This window comes from Trichosurus vulpecula, chromosome 7 (assembly GCF_011100635.1).
Source record: "Trichosurus vulpecula isolate mTriVul1 chromosome 7, mTriVul1.pri, whole genome shotgun sequence".
Lineage (NCBI taxonomy): Eukaryota > Metazoa > Chordata > Mammalia > Diprotodontia > Phalangeridae > Trichosurus > Trichosurus vulpecula.
In genome coordinates this window covers 249,261,660-249,274,072 of record NC_050579.1, presented here as the reverse complement: position 1 = coordinate 249,274,072, position 12,413 = coordinate 249,261,660, and the positions used below count along the sequence as shown (strand labels likewise).

The 12,413-nt window shown below is 40.4% G+C and overlaps 1 protein-coding gene across 1 annotated transcript in view; it reads right to left on the bottom strand.

The window, feature by feature from the left end:
- KIF6 (kinesin family member 6) overlaps positions 1-12,413 on the bottom strand; it is a 493,781-nt gene that overhangs the window by 86,672 nt on the left and 394,696 nt on the right. The window contains exon 16 of the mRNA XM_036767567.1: positions 5,125-5,175. Coding sequence (XP_036623462.1) covers positions 5,125-5,175 — 51 coding nt within the window. The remainder of the gene's footprint in view (positions 1-5,124; positions 5,176-12,413) is intronic.

Here is a 12,413-nt window from a genome sequence, read left to right as displayed (position 1 = left end):
ATATGACTCACTGTGACTTTTTCTGGATTTCCTCATTTAGATTTAGTCTGGTGTATATTCTAGATCTGTTTGGAAGAGTTTGTGGAGGGGAGTCCACCACATTGCTTCTTACCATTCTCAGACTTTTTGGCTCCCCTAATCCTTTGCAACCTATCTGCTGCATTCCTCTTGCTGGACACTCTTTCCTCTCTGTGTTTTTGTAACACTACTCTCTCCCAGTTTGCCCCATACCTGATTGTTCCTTCTCGCTCTCATCTTCCACATCATGCCTGTGAGTGTTCCCCAAGGTTCTGTCCTAGGCCCACTTCTCTTCTCTCTACATACTTTTTCATCAACTCTTACAGGTTTAACTATCACCTGCAAGCAGATAATTTCCAGATGTACACATCCAGCCTCATTATCTCTTTTGTGTTTTAGTACTGTATCATTGTATGCCTGTCGAACATTTCAAAACTGATGTCCCAGAGACATCTTAAACTCAACATGTCTAAAACTGAACCCGTTTTCTTTTCCCTGAGCCCTCCCCTCTTCCAAACTTTCCTATTTCTACCAGAGATAACCATCATCCTTCCAATGTCTCAGATTTATAATCTCAGCATTATCCTTAACTTCTTATTATCCCTCATCCCACATATCCAGTTGCCTTCACAACATCTCTCACATCTGACCCCTTTCCTCCACTCATACTACAATACCCTTGCTTAGGCCCTCCTTACTTTTTGCCTAGATTACTGTGAGAGCTCTTTCCTAATTGGTGTCCCTGACTCAAGTCTCTCCCCTCTCCAGCATATATCAAAGTAATTTTCCTCAAGTAGAGGATGTGACCATGTGACTCCCATATGCATCCAATTCCAGTGATACCCTACTGCTTTCAGGATAAAATAAAATATCTTCTGTTTAGCTTTTAAAGCCTTACATAACCTGGCCCTGATCTATCTTTCTGGCTTTGTTGGACATTACTGTTCCTCCAGTACTCTGCAACCCCAGACAAAATGGCACCTCTCTGTTCCTCACACGTGACAGTCCATCCCCATTCACTATGACACTATGGCTGTCACCATACCTTGAATGCATTCTCTCCTTACTTCTTCCTCATACAGTCCCTTCCTTCCTTTAAGATGCATTTCAGGCACAATCTTTTAAATTAAGCTTCTCCTAGCTTTCACATCCCCCCAAACTACTAGCAGCATCCTCCTTCCCAAAGTACCTTCTATTTTATTTTCCTCCTCCTCCTCTTTCATCCTCCTCCTCCTCCTCTTCCACTTCCTCCTTCTCTCTCTGTCTTTATTTATTAGCTTAATCTTTAGGCTGTATGTATTTTTATATGTACATTTTCCACTCATTAAAATGAAAGCTCAGATCAGTGTGAGGTGGGATCATTTCCTTCTTTGTATTTATGAAGCCAGCACTTATCACAGTGCTGGTCACATGGTAAGTTCTTAACAGTTTTTGACTGATTTTCTCCATAACTCCTAGAACAGTATATTTAACATTGTTGGTGCACTTAATAAGTATTTATGGTTGACTACTCACTATTAAATTCTACTCTATCCAGGACAAATATTTTCAGGTATTTGAATACTGCACAAACAAAACAGTATGGGGAAACATAAACAAACAAATACCATTAAATTTTATTGGATTTATCTTGAACCAACCAGTGATATTCAGCTAAAACATCTAAATTAACTTATCATTAACTTATGTGGCTTAGTATACAATTTTAGTTAGTCATTACATATGTGTGTGTGTATGCATGTATATGCACACATACACACACATATTACTATGTTTTTTGGAATTGGTCTTAAACTATTCCCTTAGAAAGAAGTGATAACGGTTGCATGTTTCTCCATCACATCAAATGTAGTCACTGCCACTACTGTTGCAAATTACTGTAAATCATATCCTCATTTGATTTTAAAAGTACTCTACAGTAGTTTACTTCAGATGTCGTGACTCTGTGCTTTTCAAAGGAATTAGTGTAGGATGTAAAGTTTATATTTTCTGAGAGATTTCCTGGGTGGGGTCCTAAACAAAGTACATTCTAATTTAGACTTGATCACTAAAAAGGGAAGGGGTTCTTTCATGCACACACACACACACACACACACACACACGCACACATTCATCCGTATGGCTGGCCTTAGACAAAGGTCAGATGGGTGCTGCTTAAAGGATTTGAAGACTCCCCATCACATTGGTCTGTCACTAGTGCCTAAGCTTTATTCAAGCTTTATTCCTTTAAGGATTGTCTCCTACTAAAATTAAAAAATGTGTGTGCGTGCGCATGTGTTTGTGTGTGTATGCACACACGCATGTGCTCAGGTGCTAGTGGTCACACTCATATGGTACCTGCAGGTATACAGAGCCATAAAAATCAAAACCACAACAATCTCTGAAGCAGCATTAGGTTCACTGCTCTACATCTGACGGGCTGCTTAGGCAGCTGGCTAGAATGGTTACCAGAGGACTCTGTTACACTATAGTGGGGTTTGATTATAATGTGTCAATGATGTTACTGGGAAATAACATTGTTTAGGACAGTGTTACTGGGGGGATGCCAATACACATGTACAGCATATACAAATGAATTGGTTTGTATACATGGACAGAAAAAAAATTCCAGTAAACTATTAAAAGAAAGGAGATAGAAGGATCGAGACAGATGATAAAGTGAAAAGGGGTAAAATTGAAGATGGACGCTTAGGGAAAGTAAAAAGGAGAAAAAGTCAGCAAAATAAACATAAAAAGAAAAATGGGAAAGAAATGAAAAATGAGCAGAAAAGCAAGGAAATAGAAAAGGACTAAATACTGTATTTAGTCACTGATTCATTTCCTATGCCTGAAGCCAACTTGGCTCTTGAGGAGTATCACAGGTCCCAGATCCATTTGCTGCTAGTGTTTGTAAGAAATCCTCTGTCCCCAGCCTTCTGCCCAAATGCTAGCTGGAAAGGTGAGGGTTAAAACAGGAAATGGCTATATAAACAGTTTGCTGAGTTGAGCGGTTTTCTTCAATAAGCAAAATTCACTTCTGAAATATGCTCACCTGGGAAACCTAAGCATTGGTGTTTTTAAATCTCAATCAAATAACCTCCTAAAGTGTTTGTACTATAACAAGGTATTTAATCTCAAAATGGCAGCTGGGAAGTGTTAACACTTCTTTTCTAATTGGGATGGTATGGTTTTTAAAATAAATAGGTATTTCAACATGCTCTTAATTAGACTTCCAACCAAAGTGCTTTCTGTTTGAAGTTTCCTGATTACTTTGGGCAAATCTGGGCCTTCCTGAACTTGACACCTGCTGTAATTTAGAAGGAGGAGGCTCAAAGCATGATAAATAGACAAATAAGGAGCCCCAGTTTACCATATAAAGGATAGGAGGCAATATGGACCTACTTCAGAATGGTGCATTAATGAAGCAATGGGAGTCTGGAAAATATTTGTGTGGCCTGGAGCCTGTGATTGGAAACATGCAGCAATTTTCCAAAGGCCCAGGTCTGCTCCAGGCAGGGGAGAAAACTGCCTGAGCAGTTCCAGTCCCTTTGCTGGATTGGCCTGGCCTCCCAGGGGGATGGGGAGTTGGAAGGAAAGGAAGGATGGAGCTCCTAACTCTCCTAGAATCCGTGGAAAAGGCTTACCTTGTCTTAAATGCAAACCACTTATACAGTTATTTCAAATGGTATTTTCCACATCATTGTTTTTTCTACAACAAGGGCTCATTAAATGCCTGTGAGAGGAGGCCAGATGTTACATGAAGAAGGACCTTGCCCATGCAACTGTCATAATGGAGCTGCTGTAGCTAATCTTAGGCAATTCCTGCATAGCTGATGCCCAGCACTTAGAGCTTGGGGACAAGAAGAGAGAGCTCATTACAGAGCCACTGTCCACCTTAGCCTGTTTTGAACCCTTTCTAAGCCCAACACTTTGAGGTCGGTTTACCTCCATCAAAGAACTCACCTTTTGCGGGGGAAAGCAATCAGCTGAATCTATGTTCAGAACTAAGAACCTCATTGATCTGTATAATAATTACAAGTCTAGGGTTGCAGCGCCCTCCCAGGTGATGGTCAAGAGGCTGACACTCCATTTCTTTTTAAAGTATATCAGAACTAACAATGTTATCCCTAGAGCTCTGGCCAGAATGTATTAGGCTTCCTGTGGTTCACACTGAGTTGTAGCTTTTACCATCTTCCTGACAATTGCTGAGGATTGTTATCAGTTTTAATAAAAGAAAATAACTGCTAGTTTCAAGGAAATCATTCCCAGTATAGTTTGGGCCCTTCTTCTACTCTTTTGGCACTGTGTCCTTCATTGTTCTGCTGTTATAACAAGTAGTCCAGGGAAGAGAAATGTGAAATAGGATCCTTTAACCAGGAGATACCTGGTTATTGATTGTAACTCTTCAAATGGGTTAGCATTGGTACTATGGCTTGGTCAAGAAAAAGAGTAGGGGGTATGATCTGAGGGGCCTCATCATCTGTAACCAAATATTTTTCCCACCGGTTCACCAAGATACTTCCAATCCCTCCTTGGTGACAAACAAACAAACAAACAAGAGTATGTTATTTCCACAAGGCTACCGTCCAAGTGCAATGGGGTGGTTGAAGCTATCTGTTCCTCATTTACACACTGCATGCATCAAAAGCAGAGTGGCTAATCAACTAGCTGTCTGTAGCTTTGGAAATCTGAGAATAGGGTATAAAACTGCAGGAAACAATGAGTGCGGGTTTTTTTTTGTTGGTTTGTTGGTTTTGTTTGTTTGTTTTCTAAATCTATGCTGGGTAAGAAATGTCTGAAACGTGAAATGATGCTGCTTAAGAAGGGGTAAATCAGGGTGGGTCATACTGTACTGGTGGAACCTGAGAAGCCAAGGGACATTGGATACCATTTGTGAGTCAGTATCTGTAAAATGGGTATGGTCAGAAAATAGACCTTGCCTTTTTCACAACTTTGCCTACACCTGGCTCTGCCAGTAGCCTAGTAAAATGGACTTTATCCATGCATTCTTTATTTTATGGAATTCCTTTTAAACATATAACCCTGTAATTAGGCCAGGTGATATCATTCTCTACCTCCCCCCCCAACACACACACACACACACAACAGTGAGATACTTCTACTCACTTAAAGCAACTCGCTGCATCTGCCGTTGATTTATTTCTTCTTTCAGATGGCCTGTCAAAGAAACAAGTGGCAAAGCTATTAATGAGTAACCTAAGTTCTAGAAAGATGCGTCAGGCTGAGAAGCCTCTGACCTTCCAAAAAACATGTTAGGTGGAGGAAAAGAAAAGGGTTATGCTTCTCAGTCCAAGAGGGAGCTTACAAAACTGGCAGTGGAAGTGACAACAAAGCCAGGAAACCCAGAGGGTCAGTACAAATATGTTTTACATTCATTGGATTCAATCACATCAGTCAGCCCTTTACAAATGCCTCAGCTGGAGGCTGTGTCTATATTAGCGATACACTTCCAAGATGTCATCACTGTGTGTTATTATTGAGGGAAGAATAGGATGTGGGCTTTTGTTCATCCTTGGGGTGAGAGAACCGAGACCCAGATCAAATTGCACCTTCTCCATGAAACCACCTGAATTGCTGTCAAGGAAAAAAAGACCTGGGGATTTGAGTTGTCCGTAAGCTCAGTGTGAGCGCACAGATGTGGCTGTTATTAAAGCTATGACACAATTGTACTCTACATTAATAGAAGTATGGTGTTTGGAGGGATCAAAGGAAGATTACAGATCTACCATACTCTGAATTATTCAGGACCCATCTGTAGCACTATGTCCAAATCTAGGTTGGATCTCCCTCCCGAGAGAGAGTGGCAAACTAGAATGTATCCAGAGAAGGGCCACCAGGAGAGTAAGGGAAGGAAATACAAAGTTATATGTGGAACAGTTGAAGGAACTAGGGAAATTGAACCCAAAGACTTAAGGAGGACATACTGTTTCTCAAAATATCTGAAGGGTTTTTATATGGGAAAGAGATAAGATTTTCTGTGTTGCTACAGAAAGTAAGACCAGAAATAATGGATGGAAGATGCAAAGAGGCAGAGTTTGAGTCAGTATGAGGAAGAACCTCCTAACAAGTAAAGCTATCTAACTTTGTGGATCACTTGAAAAGTAATGAGCTCTCTGTTGCTCCAAATGTGCAAGCAGAAACAATATAACCCGCTATGAGGAATGCTACTCCAATGAATCTATAAGCTCATCAATTCAGGAGTTCCCTTCCATCGTGCAGAATGCAACCCATCTGTGACTGCCATCTTCTCTGATTCTTGTCCATGTCCTTCTATAAGTTCATCACAGGGGGCCCACCAAACACAACACAGACCCAAGCTTTCTCCAGACACTTAGGTTACCAGTGAAGCACTCTGGCTTTGCATCTGTCATCCCTCATTCTTGCCACATGACCAGCCCATCTTTCTGTTATATAATTCCTTGATGGTTTCTCTGATTCCTGTTCTTTAGAGTTCCTCACACCCACCACATGCATCTCCATTGCCCTCTGTGTGATACTCATGTTTAATTCTTAGGAAGTACAGAATTCTATGTTTCACTGCCATAGAGCACAATTAGTAGAATGTTAGTAGTAAAAGATGGGCTTTTGCTTTCATGGGAAGTCTGGGGCTAATGCACTTTCCTGAAGGCAATCTAGGCTCCTTCCCTCTTGCTCAACTCATTGCCCATTTGCATTGTTTATCCCAGATATACATACTGTTGGACAAGTTCCAAATGGTGTCTATCCAAAGACATGTTGAAATCTAGACAATAGACAGTCTTCATCCACTTGGTGTTTCTTATGGGCTTAGCAATATTTTGGGGCTTGATGCAGTCAGCACAATGTCATCCACAAGGAAGAGCATCTGGAAGACCTCACCATCTGTCAGGATTTTCTCCACAATATGGACTCTACATTGGATCTCCTTCAACAGCACAACAAACACCTTTGGCGAGCACACATCTCCCCATTTTATGCTTCACCGGATGTTTATTATCAAGGGGCTGTTGAATAGGATTATTTCTTCTGCTATATCTTCCAAGAAATCTTAAATGAGTCAGAGTGGTTATAGAAGGAATTTTTGCATTAGGTGGGAAATTGGACCAGATGACCTCTATGGTCCCTTTCCACACTAAAATTCCATGATTGTGTGCTTGGAGATGAGGTAAATCAGTGAGATTGAGGGTTTCTTTATGTCTAAGAGATTGATTTAGCAAATATACTAGTTGTTAAAATGTCAATGCAATCTGCCTCTGATATTCCACTTGCAGGAAGTGACCAGGGTAGTGTTCCAGGAAATGATGGTACATTTACTGCTCCTGAGTCCAGCATAAATCTCTCCTAACACTTTATACATTAAAAAAAAAGCTGAATAATAAAACATAGTAACAGGATGTGGAATAACCAGGGGAGATGATATAGAACATTCTGTAACACTCAGAATCATCGAAGTTTCAATTTGAAGGGATATATATGTACATATAATATATGTGTGTATGTGTGTGTATGTGTGTGTGTGTGTGTGTGTGTGTGTGTGTGTATACAAGGCATATTTAGTCCAACCTCTCCAACTTAAAAACCCAGTTTATAGCATCTCTGATAGAATTCAGTCTCTGCTTGAAAATATTCAGTGACAGAAGTTTATTATATTATAAAAAGGCCATTTTCTAACAGCTTTGTTAGAAAGTCCTTCTTAATACTAAGCCAAATTCTGGCTTCCTGTAATTTTTCTCCTGCTATGCCTCATTCTGTTCTGTGGGGCCAACTAAGATAACTCTTACCTCTCTTTCATATATCAGTCTTTCAAATATTTCAAGATATTTATCACCTCCATTCTCCTTGCCCCAAACCAACTTCTCCTGTCTCCTTCCTCATTCTTTCCATCATTCTTCACTCAGCACCACCCTGGCTGCCTTTGTCTGCATCTACTCTAGCGTCTTATGGGTGTCTTACCAAAATAAGATTCACTATGCATGATTTAGGATCTATGACAAGTAATGAAAAAGGGTGTGTAATAGTAAGCAATATTGTACAGTGATCAACCATGAATGATTTAGCTATTCTTAGGAATACAATGATCCAATATAATTCCAAAGGACTCATGATGAGAAGTGCTATCCACCTCCAGAGAAAGAAATGGTGGAGTCTGAATATAAATCCAACATACTATTTTTCACTTTATCTTTTGAGTGTTTTTTAGGGTATTTGTGTCTTCTTTCACAACATGACTAATATGGAAGTAGGTTTTGCGTGTTCACTCATGTATAACCTATATCAAATTGCTTACTGTCTCAGGGAGGGGGAAAGGAAATGAGGGAGAAAGAGAATTTGAAACTCAAAATTTTTAAAAACTGATGTTAAAAATTGTCTTTATTGTAATTAGGAAAAATTAAAAAAATTTTAAAAGAAAGGATGTGTAAGATGCATTCCTTGGGTATGAAAACTAATTCCAAATAATTAGATGATTTATTGATATGCTAGATGGGGAGTGGAGTCAGGGGGGAAGGAGAGAAGTTGAATAAAAGAGAGCATCCTAGGCTCTCAGTAACACAGAATCTCATCTCTCTGACATTGTTCTCTATAGTTCAATACAGGATAGGGCTAAGGATGAATGGGTCCAAGTTTGCCAACTTGGACAAAGGCAAACTAGAAACTTGAGTTAGCTCAGTCAAAGTTGATTTTTTCCTTCTCATTTGGTAGTACTTCTTAGTATATAATAGTTAATTATCTCTTCATGTATCAATGTTTTATCCCACCAACTAGCTGCAATGTTCTTTGAGAGTATGTTTTAAATGTTTTTTTCACACAGTGCCCAGCATAATCCCTTACACATAGCAGGTGCGTTTACTGGACCAGAAACTTCTTTAGTTCCCACTAAGAACTCCCAAGTCTCCTTTCTCCTGAAGTCTCTGCAGATTTTCTCGAATAGGGTTCCACAAGGCCAATGGCCAAGGAGGTCTGGGGCAGGATTAAGGGAATTTTGCAGCCGTAGGCCGGTGAAGAACTCGTCATGTAAATAAATAGGGGAATTTAGCCATTGGGAATGCCAGTTCTATAAACTCCACAAACATAAATGTTTACTCTCAGAACAATGAGGCATTCCTTGAAAAAAGCTGTTTTTTTTGTAATGTGACATGTGGACAAGATAGTTTTAGAGTGTAGTTAAGTAAAGCAGGATTTTGAGACTTGGCTAGCCTCTCCCGCCACATGGCTAATTCTCTTTTCTGAAATCTCACCAAACAAGTGTCTAAAAATAGCTCCACGGCTGGTACCAAATTGTTTTTTTTCCAGTGGAGTCATTCTTCATGTGCAGATAACAGTTTCAATAGTATGTTGGATCCTGTAACTCCACAGGTTTTGGCAAAAAAAGGAGTTGAGGGGGATTTCAGAATTCACTCAGCATGCAGCTTGCTGTCATTATCCTGGTGATAAATTTGCTGGTTTTGGCTTGAGTTTCTGGCTACAGTCACATCCAGAGGTATGGAAAAGAGATGAAACAGTAATAGAGAACTCCCAGCCTGAGGCAAGAGGCTGTCTGGGAGAGAAACAGGACAAATCAAGGATGAAAAGGAAGAGGATGATGGAGAGGGAGAAAGGCCGGAGTGCCTCTTGTGTGAGAATGCTGGTAATTAGTCCTTATAACAGCACACGGGAGAAATAGCCTTTTCCCTGTTTCCTGATCATTAGTTAGCTGATATTGAAGGACGGAGAGAAAAGTGGTCGGGAATGCGCTGATGCCACGTGAAAATTTAGAGAGCAAATATCTCACTAAAGAACCCCTGGGTGTGGTGGAGGAGTGGGGGACAGGAAAAGCTGAGGGGAGGGTACTTTTGTGTGAGGGAAGGTGAATGAGACAATATACTGCAAAGATGTGGAATATAGTGTGTCCTTATATAAAACAAGTTACATCTAAGGCACTATTATTATTGAATAAAGTCAGACATACCAAGTTTTTATATATAGAATTTTGGTTACTATGGCTTTCCTTCAAATTTATTTTGCATCAATATTGTTTTTAGATGGTGAACAATGCTGAAGCCAGCTCTCACGAGGTAGACTTGTCCACTTGGGACCTCTCTGAAAGGAGCCATCCTGGGGCAGGGGGTGGGAAGTCTGCATGCTGATTATGTCAAATTCTGCCCTACTCTCAGATTTTATAGCAGTACCAACCAGTCAACATTTATTTGGCACCTAATGTGGGCATGGTGCTGTGGGAGATAAGAAGATTAGTTTCCACATGTGTCTTGGTCTCAGCCCCAAGCAGCTGATAATCTAGTTGGGGGAAAAGACAGATAAAAATGAAAAGGTAAGGAAGAATGCAAAGTACCAAAGGCAGTAAGTGGTACAGGAATTTAGAAGGGGGATAGATCAATAAAGATAGATCAATCAGGGAAGAACATGGGTACAGTGGGCCATGAGGGATGGGTAGGATGAGAAGTTTTGAAAGTGGATATCAGAAGAGAAAAAAGTAGCAGCAGCTTGAAGGGCAGCTGAAAACTACTGCAAGATTACAGCTATTTTTTTTTACTATGTCTGTAAAGAAGAGACCTTATAGAAAAATAGTCAGCTAGGTCTACAGTAGCAAGAGGCAGCCATCTCATCTATAGGAATAAGTCTATGGAGTACCATGGAGGAAAGGGAAGAGCATGAGAGTTGGAGTCAGAAGACTTGTTCTGGTACTTACCTGTGTGACCTCAGACAAGTCACTTAACCTCTCTTTGAGGAAACTGAGGTTTCCTTAACTGTAAAATGAGGGGTTTGGACTAAATGACCCCAGAGGTGTCTTCTAGCTCTAAATGTATGATTCTATGAATAAAGGAAGGGGAAGGGAAAACATTCAATAAAAATGAGCAAACACTAGGTTGGGAATGCATAAGGTATGTTTGAAGATAGTGAGTGGACTGGTTTGTGGTAGGAGGGGAAGGTGTAGGTAGGGAAGGGAATGAGAATTTATATAGTTCCCGCCATGTACCAGACTCTGTGCTAAGTACTTTACAAATATTATCTCATTCAATCCTCACAACAAACCTGAGAGGTACATGTTATCATTACCCCCACTTTACAAGTGAGGCCAATGGAAGCACAACTCTCATGGAGGCCTCTGTTTGTTTCTTTTTCCTACAGAGGGTAACAGTCCCAAAGAGAGATGAGAACGGGAAGTCTAAGTGGGAGCCAGATCAGCCATCTCTTAGTCTGGCTAAGAAAGATACAGGTGAAGCTGAAGAGCAAGAAGGGCAAGAAGAGAGAGAACAGATGGAGTCTATGCTGGTGCCCGAGTAAACTCTCTTGAATTCATGGTTTGTGTGATTAGGAAGAAGATAACTCACATTGATATGGCCCTTCAAGATTGGTAAAGCACTCTCCTCAAAACACCCCTATGAGGGAGGAAGGCAAGCCTTCCCTAGCCCTGAAGCTCAGAGAATGGAGGTCTCTCAATGGGGTTACATAGGCAGTACGTGTCAGAACCAAGATTTGAATCCAAGTCTTTTAACACCAAGACCAGTCAGTCAGTGTCCTTTTTACTACACTGTACTACCTTGAGGCTGCAAAGTATTTCATATGGAAAGGAGAAAATAAATCACTGAGGATGACTTTAAAGTTCTTTCCCAGAAATAAATGTGGTTCCCTACCTCCCAACACAGTATAACTTAATCATTTCTGGGAATAACAATTAACAACACAACTGATATTCAAATAGTGCTTTAAAGAGGACAAAAAACTTTACATAAACTATCTCATTTGAGTCAACGACTACCCTGTGAGCAAGGTTCTAAAGGTATCGTTACCCTCATTTTACAGATGAAAAAACTGAGACTTAGAAAGTGACCTGTGTGTGGTCACATAGAATCAGAAGAGGGAAAGAAACCTAGGGCTTCCTGACCCCAAACCTCCTGTTTCTGTTTATATTGAATGTTTTTAAAATCCCTTATATTTTCTAAGAATGTAACTATAAGCTTGCAATCTATAGGGCTTCACCATCCTGGGGCTTTCTCCCTATCATAGGGTAGTTTACTCTTGAGTAACCTTGGAGAGACCCGGTGCTCCTTGCTCAAGCAACTCAGGGGACCTTGTATCATGTTGTAGAAAAGACAACAAAGTGTAGTGAGGAGGGCAATGCCATTTCCAGAGGAATATACCTCTACAGGGTTCCTAGAGAATTCAGTCAATGATGATAAATGTGCTTGATCAGGAGGAGTGCCTTTTACAAGATGACCCAAAAGTCTCAGGCTTTCAGGATGTGCTGTATAGACTAGGATTGCCAAGTCATGGAATCAGAATCTACAAGTGAGATGCAAGGGTGTGCTACAGCCAGCTCATACTGGATCACAAGAGTCAATTGTATTTTCAGTGTGAGCATTTACACCTTGGAAATTGGCAGACACTATAAATCAAGGCCTGATTTATTATTTTGTTGA